The sequence below is a fragment of the Cnephaeus nilssonii genome (assembly GCF_951640355.1).
Source record: "Cnephaeus nilssonii genome assembly, chromosome: 5".
Classification (NCBI taxonomy): domain Eukaryota; kingdom Metazoa; phylum Chordata; class Mammalia; order Chiroptera; family Vespertilionidae; genus Cnephaeus; species Cnephaeus nilssonii.
Window position 1 is genome coordinate 36046846 of NC_137076.1, and position 17117 is coordinate 36063962.

The 17117-nt window shown below is 46.9% G+C and overlaps 1 protein-coding gene and 1 pseudogene across 2 annotated transcripts; both read left to right on the forward strand.

Moving 5' to 3' along the window:
- Positions 1-1553: 1553 nt before the first annotated feature.
- On the forward strand, positions 1554-16432 carry NEIL2 (nei like DNA glycosylase 2). The gene is made up of 5 exons (XM_079773114.1): positions 1554-1656; positions 4142-4281; positions 5289-5629; positions 12858-13054; positions 15273-16432. Exons 2-5 carry the CDS (start codon positions 4144-4146, stop codon positions 15584-15586), a joined length of 990 nt encoding a protein of 329 aa, XP_079629240.1. The 5' UTR covers positions 1554-1656; positions 4142-4143; the 3' UTR covers positions 15587-16432.
- Positions 5698-11220, forward strand: LOC307100258 (citrate synthase, mitochondrial-like; annotated as a pseudogene). Its single transcript has 3 exons — positions 5698-5709; positions 9453-10555; positions 11214-11220. The product of its transcript is annotated as a citrate synthase, mitochondrial-like (transcript).
- Positions 16433-17117: the final 685 nt, after the last annotated feature.

A 17117-nucleotide genomic window follows, 5' to 3' on the forward strand; every position in this document is an offset into this window, starting at 1 on the left:
TTTGCATTTAAACAAGATTCCAGGCTGGCTCATATGCACATTAAAGTTTGAGAATCCCTGCTTTCTAATATTTCCATAAAACATCATGAAATAGATATCCCACTTTAATACATGGATAGATTGAGGTATTGTGACTTGCTTGTCTTCCCACAACTAATAATGAGGCGATCTATGTAAAGAGCTTAGAATATAATATGTGCTCAACAAACAACTGTTATTATAAATGACAGTCAAGCTGTGAACCGTTGCTTTTCTCAACTCTATAGCCCTTTGGCCTCAGCAGAGACCTCTTAGGAGCCAGACATTCATTCCAAGAGGTGAGCCAAAGATTATAGTTCCTTCCCAGCTCAGCCAGAGTCTACAGAAAGGGGGATTAGGGGCTCTGAAAGCTATTGTTGGGTGTGCCTGATCCTATAGCAGGGGCCATTCTGTGGTGAGAATGTTGGTCTCCAGAAGAGGCCAGATATAGAAAGAGGCTGTATACCTCCTGGAAACTGCATGCCTGCAAACCTCATCCAGTCTGTCTCCAGGGCTCCTCTGTGCTGAGCTCCCTCCGGATCCCAAGCCATCCCAGCCTTTCTCTCCTCACCTCCTGCCCAAGCCCCTTCAGTAGAAGGCCCTCTATACTATATGGCTCCCTCCCAATCAGCAGGACACCATCTAAGGAGGGACTGGGCCTGTCTTCCTGTGTTGGCCCAGACCCCGCCCCCCCCCCCCCCCCCCCCTCCAGGGCCCTCTCAGCTAAGGCCCATGGTGCCTGCTTTCCTGTGCAGGTTCCCCATGCTCTCTGGAGAACTAACAACACGGAACATAACTATTTTTAAATAGTCTACTATTTTATCTTTTTATTCTTTGAAATGAAACTTTAATATACAAATATGATCTTTAAGGTAACATTTGTTTATGGCAAAAATTTCAATTATAATATTCAAGTTATACGAGTATAAAGTTAAAGATCCCATCCTTTAAAGATGTCATGAGAATTTCTTGACAACTTGTTTCCTTTTCACAATGACCTTGCTTAGGCTCGGAAGCTGAGCAAAATCAACTTACAGGCTTGCCTTTGCCTGAACCACCAAAGTTCTGTTTAGTCACTTAACTTTTCCCTAAAACCCTCGGTCTCATTAGACAATACACGTTCCAAAGGCGCTGCGTTTCTTCTCCACCGTCCGCTCGTTCTCAGTCTCTAACTGCCCTTCTTCCACGCCCGCTTTTTATCCCCAACCTTGGTTCCTTCGGGACCTCCAGGCGGTCCCGCCCCGCGCTAGACCCCGCCCCGCGCTAGACCCCGCCCCGCGCTAGACCCCGCCCCGCGCTAGACCCCGCCCCGCGCTAGACCCCGCCCCGCGCTAGACCCCGCCCCGCGCTAGACCCCGCCCCGCGCTAGACCCCGCCCCGCGCTAGACCCCGCCCCGCCCGGCGCCGAGCTCCCACAGAGCCTCGCGCCCCCGATGACGCAATAGCCCCGCCCACCCACGGAGGCGAGCCCCGCCTCCTGCGCACACCCGGGGGGCGGAGCCCCGCTGTACGCCCGCCCCAAACAGTCACGTGTCCACACAAGAGTGGGGACCCTAGCGCTACACCCACTTCCCCACGCCCGGCTCCCCGTTCCCAGGACAGCGTTCGCCCCCGCCCCGGGGCTGCGGGCCGGAGCCGGTGAGTGCAGCCGCCCGCCCTCCGCGTGGGCCGCGTGGGCCGGGAGAGGCGGCGGCTCCCTCCTCCTCGGAGGTGCGCGGAGTGCCCCCGGTCCCGAGCTTGGCCGCCGCCTGCGCGCGTTGTCGTCACTTCGTTATCAGCGGGAAAACTCAAATTAGGAAAATTTTAGAAGCGTCTCCATGGAACCCGCACCCCTGGCCGAATTTCCTAGGAGACTCCTCTGGGCCTTTCATTCTTGTCTCTGCGCCCACCTCACTTCCCCCCCGCCCCCCCACCTCGAGAAAGTTGGGGAGAGCATCCTTTTCGACTCTCCCGTCGGGAGTGAGTGATTTTCCTTGAAAAGACGGTGACGCCCTCTCCCCTGCTTTCAGAGTGGTCTGCTGCCAGCCGTCAGCCGGCCTGGAGGGGGCTTGAGGGCAGGCGTGGTTTCACGGTCAAATCTGCGTCCCGCCCTGGCCGCTTGGGCTCAGTGGACCGAGCGTGGGCCCTCCGACTGAAGGGTCGCTGGTTCTGGTTAGATTCTGGTCAAGGGCACATACCTGAGTTGCAAGCTCGTTGGACCCCAGTGGAGGGCGTGCTGGAGGCAACTTATCCTTGTGTCTCTCTCACATCAATGTTTTTCTTTTCTTTTTTTTTTCTTTTTTATAAATTTTAGTTGATTTTCTTTTTTTCTAAATATATTTTTTTATTGATTTTTTTACAGAGAGGAAGGGAGAGGGATAGAAAGTTAGAAACATCCATGAGAGAGAAACATCGATCAGTTGCCTCCTGCACACCTCCTACTGGGGATGTGCCCGCAACCAAGGTACATGCCCTTGACCGGAATCGAACCTGGGACCTTTCAGTCTGAAGGCCGATGCTCTATCCACTGAGCCAAACCGGTTAGGGCTCACATCAGTGTTTTTCTCTTCCTCCCTTCCACTCTCTAAAAATCAATGGAAAATATCCTCCAGTGAGGGTTAAAAAAAATGTGCCCCTTCTCGTTTTAATCTTTTAAGGCTATGGTAGAGGCAATTTGCTGCTCAGTTTTCCATCTCCAAAAATATACTTACACATGCCATGGGTCTAGGTACTTTAAGGACTAGGTGCATTTCAGAGGGAGGCTTTTCCAGAAGCTTCCTTCTTTGGAGATGACCTGGGCACAGAGAGCTGGCAGAGGTTAAGTTCAGCTGCAAGTATCCAGGTTTTTGTTTGTTTGTTTTAAATATATTTTATTGATTTCAGAAAGGGAGAGGGAGAGATAGAAACATCAATGAGGAGAGAGAATAATTGATTGGCTGCCTCCTGCTCGCCCCCTACTGGGGATGGAGCCCACAACCTGGGCATGTGCCCTGATGGGAATCGAACCTGGGACCCTTCAGTCTGCAGGCCAACGCTCTGTCCACTGAGCCAAAACAGGGCAAGTCTCCATTTTTGTTCCTATTGACTCTTAAGTGTCTTGAAAGTCTGATTAGGGGAATATTACTACATTTTAGTGACTCTCAGACACCATCAAATTTAAAATACACATTATTGAATGCGCTACTAATTAAGCTATGAGAAAGCATGACTTGTAAGAGGCATCCCCATTTCAGGGATTTTAAAATGTTTTTTAGAATTGCTGAAATACACTAGGTACCCATGTACCCACTTAGAGTTTTGGGTTTTCATCATTACTTATAGAGTCCCTGTGCAGGTGAGGAAACAGGTAGTTAAATAGTGTGTCCTGGGTAAGGGGGAGAGGGGGCGGTATTCCTGTGTCTGAGAAGCATCCCAGACTCAAACATCTGAATGCCTCCTACACAAGCTCTCAGTGAACTTGGGTGATTTGGGGCAGGGATTTGATTCAGGGTTAAAATGGAACCCCCGCTGTTGATCCATTACCAGGGATAAATATTTGTAGTTAAGCTGGAAGTGACCTCTCCCTGTTCTGAACCCACATGACCCTGTGTCTGCACTTGTCACATACACAGCGCCCTTAATTGTGAGGGGGTCCTGGGAGGGCTCAATCCACATCTGTGTCTTTGTGTCCCTTACAGCTTTCCCTACAGTGACCATCTCTTTCCTGAAAAAAGGAGGGGGGAATAAATCAGCAGCAGTGGGTTGGATTGGTTTTGGGGGAGGAAGGAGGAGGACAGAGAAAGTGTGGAGATGAGTTAGAGGCCACAGTCCAGGCAAAGGGTAACGAGGGTCCGAGGGTCCGCTCCTGTTCAAGCTGCCACAGGATCAAAATAGAGGGTGCCCTGAGATGCTGCCTAGCACTCTGTAGGTGCTTAATTGTTTGCCACATGAAGAACGGTGAGAGGAGCTGGAAGGGGAAACCCTTCCTGGGAAGCTGGCTCAGCTGGTTCCGCTCTTTGAGCTGACCCTCCTCCCAAGCCACGCCCCCTTTTGGGTCGAATGTACTGTTAAATGTTGGTGGCAAAAAATAGCTGCTTGAAAGCTCAGAGCTTGACACCCAGCAGAGATGCTAGAGAGAAACTAGCTACATCATTTCCGCCTGCAGGGATGCCAGAAGGGCCTTCGGTGAGGAAGTTTCACCATTTGACCTCCCCCTTTGTGGGGCAGCAGGTGGTCAAGACAGGGGGCAGCAGTAAGAAGCTAAACCCTGCCAGCTTCCAGTCCCTGTGGTTCCAGGACACCCAGGTGAGTCCAATCAGCTTCTGGTGGTCATGCCTCCCGCAGGTGGGCCGGCTCCCTTAGCATATCCTATGCCTCCTCTAGAATTTATCTCAGCACTTTCCATGCCATCACTTCCTTGAGCCCAAGACAACCATGCTAGGACTCCATGCAGCTCTCTTTCAGTCTGATACTTCTCAGCCAGAAGTGGGCGTTACAGTGGCCCATGGAATTGTAAAAAATACACATGCACGAGCTGGAGATGCTGATCACTTCAGCTGACTGAGGTGCACCTTTGGTTGGGAACCATGTTTAGTCCCACGGGGCCAGCAAGGACGTAAGCAAAGAGCATAGCCTTCTGATAGAGTTTCCAACCTGCCTCACCTTTGCCCTGAGTGTAAGTCAGAATTCCCTCAAGGTCTGACTGGTGCCTCCCTCTCTAGCACACTTCTGATCCTGCCCCAGATCTCTCTTCCAATCATATTGAACGTTCTGGAGCTCCTCTAACAGTCCTCCTCGCCCATGGCTTTGCCATGCTGCTCCCCTGCTTGAGCAAGTCTTCCTTTATCTTCCAACTCTGCCCCCATCCTCGTCAGCTCATGTTACCATGGCTCAGACACCTCTTCTAGTCTTCCCCCTTTCTGGGTCTGTAAGCCTCTATCTGTCTGTGCTGCTATAATAGAATACTACAGACTGGGTGGTCTACAAATCCAGAAATTTATTTCTCAGTTCTGGAGGCTGGAAAGTCAAGATCAAGGTGCTGGCAGATTCAGCTTCCTGGCTCATAGATGGTCATCTCCCTGTGTTCTCACATGGTGGAAGGGACAAGGGAACTCTCTGGGGACTCCTTTATAAGGGCACTAATCCCATTCATGAAGGCTCCACCCTCAAGACCTAATCACCTTCCAGAGGCTTCACCTCCAGATACCATCCCATTGCAAGTTATGGTTTGAACATATGAATTTTGGGGTGGGGGGTGGTGGTGTACAAACATATCTATCAGCAAAGGCTTAGATCATGTTATTTTTTTCTAGGTCCACGGAAAGAAATTATTCCTTAGATTTGATCCAGATGAAGAAACCAAGTCTCCTGGCAACAACCCACTGCCGGAACCTCTACTAAAAGGAGAGAGGAAGGAAGAGGCTGGGGACCAAAAGCAGACCTTGGGTCCTGACAGCCAGAAGATCTCAGACCAGTCTTCCCAGTCTGACAGTGGAGACAATGGTTCTGAGTGTTTGGGTGGAGACAGCCCAGCAGGAGGTGCCCAGAGGTGGCTGCAGGTCAGCTTTGGTCTGTTTGGCAGCATTTGGGTGAACGAATTCTCCAGAGCAAAGAAAGCAAACAAGAGGGGTGATTGGAGGGACCCCATTCCAAGGTAATGGTATGGTGGAGTGGGCTGTGGGCTGTGTCTGTCTGCATCTCTGTGGGGTCTGCAGTATTAACATGGCCCCCAGGGTGTGGCACACTCAGGTGGCTATCCAACCTGCTCTCCGGCAGTCCGCATCCAAGGAGAGAGAAGACACTTCTCTGTCTGTTGTCATAGACAGCAGACTGTGGTCTGCACCCAGAGAGGAAGGGTCACATCCTGGGTCAGCTTAGCGAAGGGGGAGATCTTCCCAACGAACGTGGTCCTGGTGGGTGGAGGTCTCTGAAGAACATTGGACAACTTGACGAGTGCCCTCTGAATTTAGGGACAGAATTGTCCCATTTTTTAATCTATTAATGTTGAGTCTACCTTAGTTCGTAAAACTCTATCCATATTCAGGGTTATTTCCTTACTGTACACACCCAGAGGAGTCATTGCTGGTCAAAGAGAATGAGCATTCTTCCTGTGGACCATGCTTACGGCCTTGCAAAGGTGCTCGCTTGCTTCGCTGAATTCTTACTAGCATTGGATTGTTTGTGTGCTTTTGATCACTTTGTAGGAGCTTTTGGATCTTGTGTATTAGCCTCTTGATGTGTGGTCCCAATATGGTTTCCTGTGTGTGTCCTTTGATACAATGTGCCTGTTGGCATTCAGGATTTTTAATTTTTATGTAGTCAATGCCAGTATTTTTTTAAATGCTTTTTCATTTTTCAATTACAGTTGACATCGAATATTATATTAGTTTCTGGTGTACAACATAGTGATTTGACATTCCTATAACTTAACAAGTGATCACCTTGATAAGTCCATATTTTTCTTGATAACTCTTAAGTTGACCACTCTTGCTAAAAAAGGCCTCTTCTATCCGAGTCACACTGCTTTTCTATTTTCTGAAGTCTCTTTTTTTTGTTTTAAGATTTATTTTATTGATTTTTTTACAGAGAGGAAGGGAGAGGGATAGAGAGTTAGAAACATCAATGAGAGAGAAACATCGATCAGCTGCCTCCTGCACGTGCCCTACTGGGGATGTGCCCGCAACCAAGGTACATGTCCTTGACCGGAATCGAACCTGGGACCTTTCAGTTTGCAGGCTGACACTCTATCCGCTGAGCCAAACCGGTTTGGGCTCTTTTTTTTATGCTCAGAACTATAGTCCTTATTTATGGTATGATGTCGGGCCAGTAGGATCTTTGGACTGTAAAAATAACTAATGCTGGCTTAAAGTGGGAGGAGATTTTTTTGGTTCACATAATTGGAAGTTCAGAGGGAGGGTGGGCCTTGGCGTGGTCTCAGTTCCCAGCTTTTGGCTTGAGGTTCTTGGGATTCTCCTGTCTTTGCACTTTTTCCACATGTTGGTTTTGTCCTTTGACCGGCAGCAAGAGGCTCTGCAGTTCCAGACCCTGTGTCCACACGAAGAAAGAGGAAAGAGGGAGAGAGAGGTCCTTTCTGAACGTCCTGACGAGCGTTTTCTCAGAAACCCCCAGCAAACCTCTCATTGCCTGAAGCTGGCTCCGGGGCTGACTTCTGAAATGGTCTCCAACTAGGGGAATTTAAATGCTCTTCCACTAACACAGCTCACCCCTAAGTTTTCAGATTTGTCATGGAGTTAATACATAACATTCTCTTACTTTTCAAGTCTTGTCAAGTTATGTCTCCCTTCTCATTGTTCATGTTTTATACATTACTTTGTCTCCCCATCCCTTTTTTCTTAATTTGGCTTGCCAGAGTTTTATCTACATTGTTGGTCTTTCAAATAAATAATGTTAGTTTTATATACTCTATATGTAAGAGTATTTCCTGCTCTAGCCAGTTTGGTTCAGTGGATAGAGCATTAGCTCGAAGACTGAATGGTCCTGAGTTCGATTCTGGTCAAAGGCACATATCTCAGTTGCAGGCTCCATCCCCGGCCCAGGTCAGGGTGCATGTGGGAGGCAACCAATCAATGTGACACATTGATGTTTCTCTCTCTGTGTCTCTCCCACTCCCTTCCGCTCTCTCTGAAATCACCTTCCAGAGGCTTCACCTTCAGGTATGAAATGGAAAAATATCCTTGGGTGAGGATTAACCACAGTTCCCCCCACCCCCCCAAAAAAAGTGTTTTCTAATTGTCCAAATGGTTAAATGTTTGGTCATCATTTTTATTGGATTATACTTTTGGCATTGAGATTTTCAGCTGAACACACAATTGACCTTTGCTTATACTTTATGTACATAAATGAAGATAGTATGTTCATTCAAAGTCAAACAATCTTTAAATGTTAAGAACAGGTTTATGGCTTTGATAACCCAACTTCTCTCTGTCTTTGCTTATTTATTGTTTACTATACTTAATATGCCAACGTGGGAAGAGGAGCGTTCCAGTCCCCCAGGGTAGTCGTGGTTTTGTAAAGTTTCTTCTTGTCTTTCTAAGCATTTGTGTGTGTGTGTTTTGCTCACCTGTGGTCCCAGGCAGCAGGGCTCCCTGACTCGTAGGTTCTTTACAGCTTCATTCTTATTTCTTTATTTTTAATAATATATTTTATTGATTTTTTACAGAGAGGAAGGGAGAGGCATAGAGAGTTAGAAACATCGATGAGAGAGAAACATCGATCAGCTGCCTCCTGCACACTCCCCACTGGAGATGTGCCCGCAACCAAGGTACATGCCCTTGACCGGAATTGAACCCGGGACTCTTGAGTCCACAGGCCGATGCTCTATCCACTGAGCCAAACCGGTTAGGGCTACAGCTTCATTCTTAAACAGCATCCCCTCTCATTGCCTTTGGTCTTGAATTCTGCTTTTCTGCTTTTTTTTTTCATTCCTTTTTTTCCCCTCCTGTATTCCCCCATTCAATCCTGTTTGCCACAATCAGACAGACAGAAAGGGCAAGAACATTCTTGCATCTGGAATTCTGCTTTTCTTGATGTTAATAGTGCCGCTCTGTTCCTTCGGCCCACCCCACGTGGTCTTTTCTCACTTAATTGTAGGTATGTCTCCTATGAACTGCGAGGCAGGCTTTTGTATCTCTTTAAACTCAAACTGAAACTCTTTGTTTTCAGATGGGGTAACTGTGGTATTTGGATTTTCTTCTACTTGCCATTTCATTATACCTTGTTCCTTTTCTTTTGTGGGATTTATTGTCTCTTTTCTGCCTTTTCTCCCTGTTAATTTGGAAGTATTGTTATTTATCTTCATTCTGTTGGTAATAATTTTATCTTTAAATTATACCTATATTTTTTTCTGAGTTAGTAACCAGCAAATTAAAAATTTTTTAATTTATTTTTCTTTTTAAAAAAAAATATATTTTATTGATTTTTTACAGAGAGGAAAGGAGAGGGATAGAAAGCTAGAAACATCGATGAGAGAGAAACATCGACCAGCTGCCTCCTGCACACCCCCTACCGGGGATGTGCCCGCAACCAAGGTACATGCCCTTGTCCGGAATCGAACCTGGGACCTTTCAGTCCGCAGACTGACGCTCTATCCACCGAGCCAAACCGGTTTCGGCTTTAAATTTATTTTTCAATTACATTTGACAAATTAACTGTAAATTTTTAAAAATAGCATTACATTAATAACTCCTCTCCCTTATTATTGAAACTGGCATTTTGGTCACTCTCCTCCACCCCTCTGAGATGAGACCTTTAACATATTTCTGCTTCCCTTACTCTTTTCTGTCACATCCACCCCATTTCCTGCATTTGCTAAAATAGTTTAGAATTTTAGTTCCAGGTTGTAAATTAACTAGATTGTGTAGTTAATTATATATAATTAAACTAATTAAGAACCTCGTCCACCAGCAGCTGCTCTCATTCCTGCAGCAGCTCTCTCCCCCTCACTGCCTGGAGCCCAGAATACATCCTGTCTTGTTCTTGCTGCAAGGCATGAATTTGAAAGACATATTGGCTGTTCTGGTACCTAAAGAGCAAGCCAGACAGTGGTGGTCAGATCACTGTGGACAGGATGTCTGGTGGCATGAGAGGCATGAAGGAATTGGTATAGGAAACATCAATTCTTGATCCTGATGAGGGCATCGGTTTCCGAGGCTACAGTATCCCTGAATGCCAGAAACTGCTGCCCGAGGCTAAGGGTGGGGAAGAACCCCTGCAAGAGGGCTTTATTTTGGCTGCTGGTAACTGGGCCAATACCAGCAGAGGGGCAGGTATCTTGGCTCTCAAAAGAGTGGACAAAGAGGGCAGCTCAGCCTCCTCATGTGGTCACCATGCTGGACGCCTTTTCCATCAATCCACACCCCATGTCTCAGCTCCGTGCAGCCACTACGGCCCTCAACAGTGGAAGTAACTGCCTGAGCATATGCAGAGGGTGTCAACAGAACCAAGTATTGATTCTGATTTACAAAAACTGTGTGGATATGATTGCAAAGCTACCTTGTGTTGCTGCAAAGATCTGCTGGAATCTGTACTGGGAGGGCAGCAGTACTGGGCCATTGACTAAGCTGGACTGGTCCCACAATTTCACCAACATGTTAGGCTATGCCTATGCTCAGTGTACTGAGCTCATGTGCTTGTACCTCACCACCCACAGTGACCATGGAGGTGGCAGTGTAAGTGCTCAGACCAGCCACTTATGGGCAGTGCCCTTTCAGACCCCTACCTGTCCTTTGCAGCAGAGCCCCTACATGGACTGGCAAATAAGGAAGTGCTTGTTTGGCTAACGCATCCACAGAAGGAAGTTGGCAAAGGTGTGTCAGATGAGAAGTTACTAGACTATAGTTGGAACACAATTCAGGGTGTGTTGTCCCAGGCTATGTCCATGCACTACTAAGGAAGGCTGATCCTGATACATGTGTCAGCAAGAGTTTGCTCTGAAGCACCTGCCCCATGACCCCATGTTTAAGTTGCTTGCTCAGCTGTACAAGATGGTGCCCGGTGTCCTCTTAGAGCAGGTCAAGGCCAAGAATCCTTGGCCCAATGTAGATGCTGCTCTAGTACAATGGCACAAAAGAGTTACTACAAAAGAGTTACTACACAGAGGGGGAGGAGGAGGGGGTAGGGAAGAAAGAGGAAGGGGTAGGGGAGGGGGAGGAAGAGAGAAACATCAGCATGAGAGAGACACACTGATTGGTTGCCTCCTGCATGTGCCCCTACTGGGGTTGGGGAACCTGCAATTGAAGTATGTGCCTTTGACTTGTAATTGAACTCTAAACCCTTTGGTCCTGGAGCTGACACTAACCACTGAGAAAACTGGTAAGGAATTATTTCTCTTTTAAAAATAATCCCATAAAAAGTAAGATCTGGAAATGTTCTAGTCCCCATTACTTTAATGCCTCCTTTGAGATTTTCTTTACATGCTGCGCCTCAAGCTGAGGATGCTCCGGACCTCCTTGCCTCAGTCCCTAGTAGAGACCTCGTTCAGCAGGTTGTAGAAACCACTGTCTGATGATGGGTCTTTCCTGTCATTTGGCTTTATTGGTGCTTAACATGAACTGGCCATTACTCTCTGACTTTTCCCCCCCTTATTTCTGTATGTGTGGGCCTTAGAATAGGGACTTGGGAATGACCATCATGTCTTCACGGTCTGGTCCCAGGGGTACTAGCACCTTTTTTGAGCAGGGAAATGACTTAAGTTTGACATGCTCTCCTTTGAATATCAGGTCCTAGGGCTGAGGGCATTAAGAATGGTAAGCCTCCTTCCTTATCCCCTGCCACAAGAAAGTATCCCTTTATGTATCAAGGTCCTTATCCCGCCTGCCCCATCCCTAAGGGCTCCGGGTATAGTGTTGGTTTTAGAAGCCCCATCTCCACAGGTTTTCAGTGACTCAGAATGCTCTACTGCCTTTTCTCTAAGAAAGGATCAAAACACACTCCTGCGGTGCCCCCTTCCTACCTCACAACTCCTGCCGGTGTTTGTGTGGCTCCCCAACCCCCAGAACCACACTGTTCAGGTGGCTACATTGTCTGTAAACCCCTGGGTCAAGTCATGTTGCAGACTCCAGGTTGTTCTGTATAAAATGCAAAATAAAGTTTTTATTCACAAAAAACCCCCAAACTAATAAATATTAAAAACACATTGCCTGGCCAGTGTGGCTCAGTAGCTGAGCATTGACCTATGAATTCCCGGTCAGGGCACATGCCCGGGTTACAGGCTCAATTACCAGTAGGGGGCGTGCAAGAAGCAGCCGATCAATGATTCTCATCATTGTTGTCTCTCTCCCACACCCTTCCTCTCTGAAATCAATAATAAATATATATATTTAAAAAACATATTAAAGTAGGTATATTTTGTTTCAAATAATTCTTTCCTAACACTTGTGTTGTAGTTTTCAGTTGTACTATCATAATTAATCCATTTTAGATCTCACAAGAAATATTACAAAACCCAGTGCTGCTTATTATGCCTGCCCTTTTCATCTCTCCCTGTCTTGAGATCCTTGCTGATTTAATTAATTACATCAGATACTATGCATAGATGTTTCTGAGTTCCTGTTCCTTTAAAGTCACACTTTTACTTGCATAGAAGAGTATCATCCAGGTCAGCTGCATGAATAGCACTCACCTTCCAATGTGGAGTCCAGTTCCAGCCCCATTATCTTCCCTTACAGAGTAACCCATTATTTCTTCTTCTTTTTTTTTAAATATATATTTTATTGATTTTTTACAGAGAGGAAGGGAGAGCGATAGAGAGTTAGAAACATCGATGAGAGAGAAACATCGATCAGCTGCCTCCTGCACACCCCCTACTGGGGATGTGCCCGCAACCAAGGCACATGCCCTTGACCAGAATCGAACCTGGGACCTTTCAGTCCACAGGCTGACGCTCTATCCCTGAGCCAAACCAGTTTCGGCTAACCCATTATTTCTTTATCACAGTTCATAAGGTTTCTCCTCTGTCCTTGGGGTTCAGGAAGCTCATGCGAGTATGTTTGGGTGTGTCTTTCTCAGTAAATCTTGCCTGAAACTGGAGTGATGCCTCTTTCGCATCTGTCTGTCTTTCTTTCCAGTAAACCCTGTTTTGTGCAGGTAGCCACAGCTCCTGAACTCTAGGCCTTTCTGTTCACCCCAAGTTGTCTTCAGTGAACATATATTGTTATCAGAAAAACGAAGAGCTATGTATCTGTTTTCTTTTCATTACTCCACTTAGCCGTGAAATTTTTATGATTCTGGCATATAAGATCCCTTTTCTCTTCGGGGACCTTAGCTTCCCCAGGTTAACCCTGATGGGAGTGGGAGCTGTATGGACGTGTGACCTGACAATATTGTGGGCACTCCGTGTGCTTATGATCTTTTCATCTTCCCAGGTTGGTCCTGCACTTTGGCAGTGGCGGCTTCCTGGCATTTTATAATTGTCAGATGTCTTGGAGCTCTTCCCCAGTGGTCCAGCCCACCTCTGACATCTTGTCTGAAAAGTTCCACCGAGGACAAGCCTTGGAAGCTCTGGGCCAGGAGCAGCCTGTCTGCTATACACTGTTGGACCAAAGATGCTTCTCAGGCTTAGGTATGACTGATGCGAAAGGGATAAATGAGATCCCCACAGTTAGTTAATAGGAAAGTCCCTTATCTGGGAGACACAAAATGGAGACCTACCCCACGTGTGAGCACTACTGGTCTTGCGGTGATCACTTACCCTCTTTAGCTTCACTTCCCTCATGTTTAAACTGAGGCACTTAGATTAGGCAGTTTCTGACTTCTTTCCTGGCTTCAGAATTCATATCTTAATTCTGTTATCAGTAGTGGTCTGCCTGACAGCATAGTGTGTGACCTCCTAAAGGGCAGAGTCCTGTCTCATCTGCCCTGAAGTCCTCCTAGCACTGTGCCGGGAACACGGGTGCTTGATAGGTGTCTGTTAGGAACCCAAAAGCCATGCAGTTTGCTAATGGAGAGCAGTGCATTTGCTAATGGGGGCTGCTCTCGGGCAGATGGAGCTGCCTGCTAGTCAAAGCAGAGATGTCTCAGCTCCACACTAGGATCTTGTAAGACACGAGTGAAGAGGCAGGTTCCCACTCTGTTCCTGTGCAGTGAAACTGAGCATTTTGAGAAGGAGGGAAGAGTCGAGCAATTTGAAAACTAGGACAGCTAATTAGCTGGACTACCTGACAACTAGAACAGCTAATTAGCTGGACTGTTTCCAGCAGTGGGACACCTATGATTGGCTGCTGAGGCAATAGGGTGAGCTGATGATGACAGAGTCACCTCTGTATCCAAGGCATCATTTTCTCTGCTGCAGGTGCAGCTCACCTCCTGAGGGGGGACGAGGCCCACTGGTTTGGTTCACCAGACAGTGGCCTTGCATTTTTATATTAGGACCATGGGAGTCCCTGCACCTTGAGAAGCAAAGGGTCTTCCAGAGTGGCCTTTAGGGTATATATAGTAAGGGCTAGTGCTCTACTAACAAATCGTTATTATGAACAATAGTAATAAGCGCCAACATTTCTCAAGTGACTCCGACATGCCAGGCACATGGTTTTATCCTCACTACTATTCTGTAGGGTGGTAATTTACTAGTGTTCCCTTTGTCCCGGGGAAGAAATTAAAGCAAAGGACATATTGCTAGTAAGTGGTACAGTGAGACAGGAATCCAGGTAGTCTGCCAGTGAATTTTAGAGAGAAGTGTTGTGTGTAGCCATGAGTGTGATTATGAAGCTCTTGGAAAGAACAGTGATTTCATTCATCCATTCACTCCACACGTGCTGAACGCTTGCCTTCTACCAAGCCCAACCTTTGCTGCTTAAGGAGATTATTGTTTAACGGCCCAGCAAGCATGGACTTCAGTTCACCGTAACTTGAGATAGACAGAAATAAATACCTGGTAGAGATTAAAGAAAGTGCATTGTTGGAACATTATGAAGAGAATTATTGACTCCGGAAGGAGGGATCAAGGCTGGCTTTATAGGGAATGAAGCAGGAGTAGAAATATAATAAAATAATACCTCCTAAACACTTTTATATCGTAGGCATTATGTTTGACAATTTAAACAATAATAACAGCTATTACTTATTGAGTGCTCTCTATACCAGCCACTTTGCTCAGCATTTGTGTGTGTAAATTCTCTTTACTGCTCACAAAAGCTAGGTAGCATCCCATTTTACAGATAAGGAAACTGAAGCCTAAAGGAGCTGAGAAACTTGCCAGGGCCACATAGCTAGGACCTAGATGAGCTGGGATTTAAATCCAGGTAGTTGGGTTCCAGAGCCTGTTTTGATAACCGCTTTGCTGTAACATGGGCCATGCATGAGTTTTATCTCCTTTCATCTTCACAACAGCCTTAAAAGTAAGTATTACCAAACTTATTTTTAAAAACATTCTTACTGATTACAGAGAGGAAGGGAGTGGGGGGGAGAGAGAGAGAGAGAAACATCAATGACGAGAGAGCATTGATCAACTGCCTCCTGCACGCCCCCCACTGGAGATGGAGCCCACAACCTAGGCATGTGTCCTTGATCACATTCGAACCCGGGACCCTTCAGTCCACAGGCCGATGCTCTATCCACTGACCCAAACCGGCTAGGCATCAAACCCATTTTATAGACAGGGACATCAACTCAAGGATTATGAGACTTACCCAAGAGCCTCCGAACACGCTGGCTCCCGTCTTCCTCAGGCTCTTCCCTGCTGTCCTCACACCAGCTTCAGTCTGCTTCATTAACTTTGTGGGCTGGCTTCATTACAAACGTGTCCTTGATTCTTCCCTTGTCCTCTCCCTGCTTTCTTTCAGGAAACATCATTAAGAATGAAGCCTTGTACAGAGCTGGGATCCATCCCCTTTCTCTCGGTTCACTCCTCAGTCCTCGGCAACTTGAGATCCTGGTGGATCATGTGGTGGAGTTCAGTACAGACTGGCTTCAGGGCAAGTTCCAGGGCAGACAGAATCACACGCAGATCTACCAGAAAGAGCAGTGCCCTGCCGGGCACCAGGTCAGGAAGGAGGCCTTTGGGCCTCCAGGTGGCTTCCAGAGGCTCACCTGGTGGTGCCCCCAGTGCCAGCCCAGGCTGCCACCCGACGAGCCAGAGCAAGTCCAGCTTTCCTAGGGCCCTTGGGCCCCTTCTTTACAAAACCTTGCCCTTCAGGGAGCTTGATGCTTGAGTGTAGAGAAAGGGGGTGTGGGCAGGGATTGGGACTAGGGGCAGGAGTTAGCGGTGAGGGTGGGTCCGGAGGGTATCAGTCCTGTTGATATTCATCTCACTGAAGTTGAGTTTTCAGGGGTTAGATTATTTTTTAAGTGTTGTTTAATTCTTCCTAATTCTGCCATTGTGAAAGATGATAAAAGTTATGTTGACAGTTACGGGAAAGAAAATATAAGTCTGTGGAAAATAGCTGTGCCCCACCCCACCATTGCTCTGTTTGGTTTGGTTTTGAAACTTTGGTTGTTTTAAGGCCCTCCATTTGAGAATCAGGAACACGAAATTATCTTTCTTTATTCCCCTGGAGAGATCAGGGATGAGGATGGAGTAGCATGAGGGTCATGCTTGGGGGCGGGGAAGGGGTTCGGGAGCTGGCCACCTTTCTGATGTGCCCAGTGGGCTTTAGAACAAAGCTGCTTGTTTCCTCCTAAGGTGATATATTTGTGACCATTGCTGTGTGGAACCAGCAGGAATCAAGGTTGTGGAGTCACAGTGTAAAGGTGTTAGCAACAGCTGGAAGAAACGAGGACATTTAAATAAAGCTGTTCGATATTTCCTGTTGTCATCTTTATTTGGCAGGAATAGTCCTTAAAATATAAGTAACTGAGTTCTTTGGCTGCATAGGACTTGTTGAAGTGGCGTGATGGATCCACTTAAAAGGAACAGGGCAGGGGGTCGGGGAGATGGAGGAAGGTAAAGAGAGATAAATGGTGATGGAAGGAGACTTGACTTGGGATGGTGAACACACAGTATAGTGTACAAATGATGTGTTGTGGAATTGTGCACCTGAAACCTGTATAATTTTGCTAACCAGTGTCACCTAATAAATTCAATTAGAAAAGGAAAGAAAAAAAAAAAGCAGAGGGTAGGGGGTTGGGGAGAGGGAAGGGGTGAGCGCACACCTGCCCTTCTGCCCCTCGGGCACTGCAGTGGCAGGAGAGCTGGTGAAGCAGAGATGGATTTCACTTCTGTGGCCCCAGTCTGTGGCTTGTAGAAGACAGTGATTTGCGAATGAATTAAAAACAGTGGCCGATACGTCTGGCTTTCCTTTTCTCTCCTCTGTCTTAGGAATTGAGAGTTGTCAACAGACGGAAGCCTCTTCATGGCAGACCTATAACCTGTATAATAATTCATATGTACTGATTGCTTACCATGTAAAGCATTTAGCCTAGTTCTTATGTAAGCTGCAATAAAACTCAATAACAACAAACCACATGAAAATAGGTATTCACTTTTTTTTTTAAATATATTTTATTGATTTTTTACAGAGAGGAAGAGAGAGGGATAGAGAGTTAGAAACATCGATGAGAGAGAAACATTGATCAGCTGCCTCTTGCACACCCCCTACTGGGGATGTGCCCGCAACCAAGGTGCATGCCCTTGACCGGAATCGAACCTGGGACCCTTGAGTCCACAGGCCGACGCTCTATCCACTGAG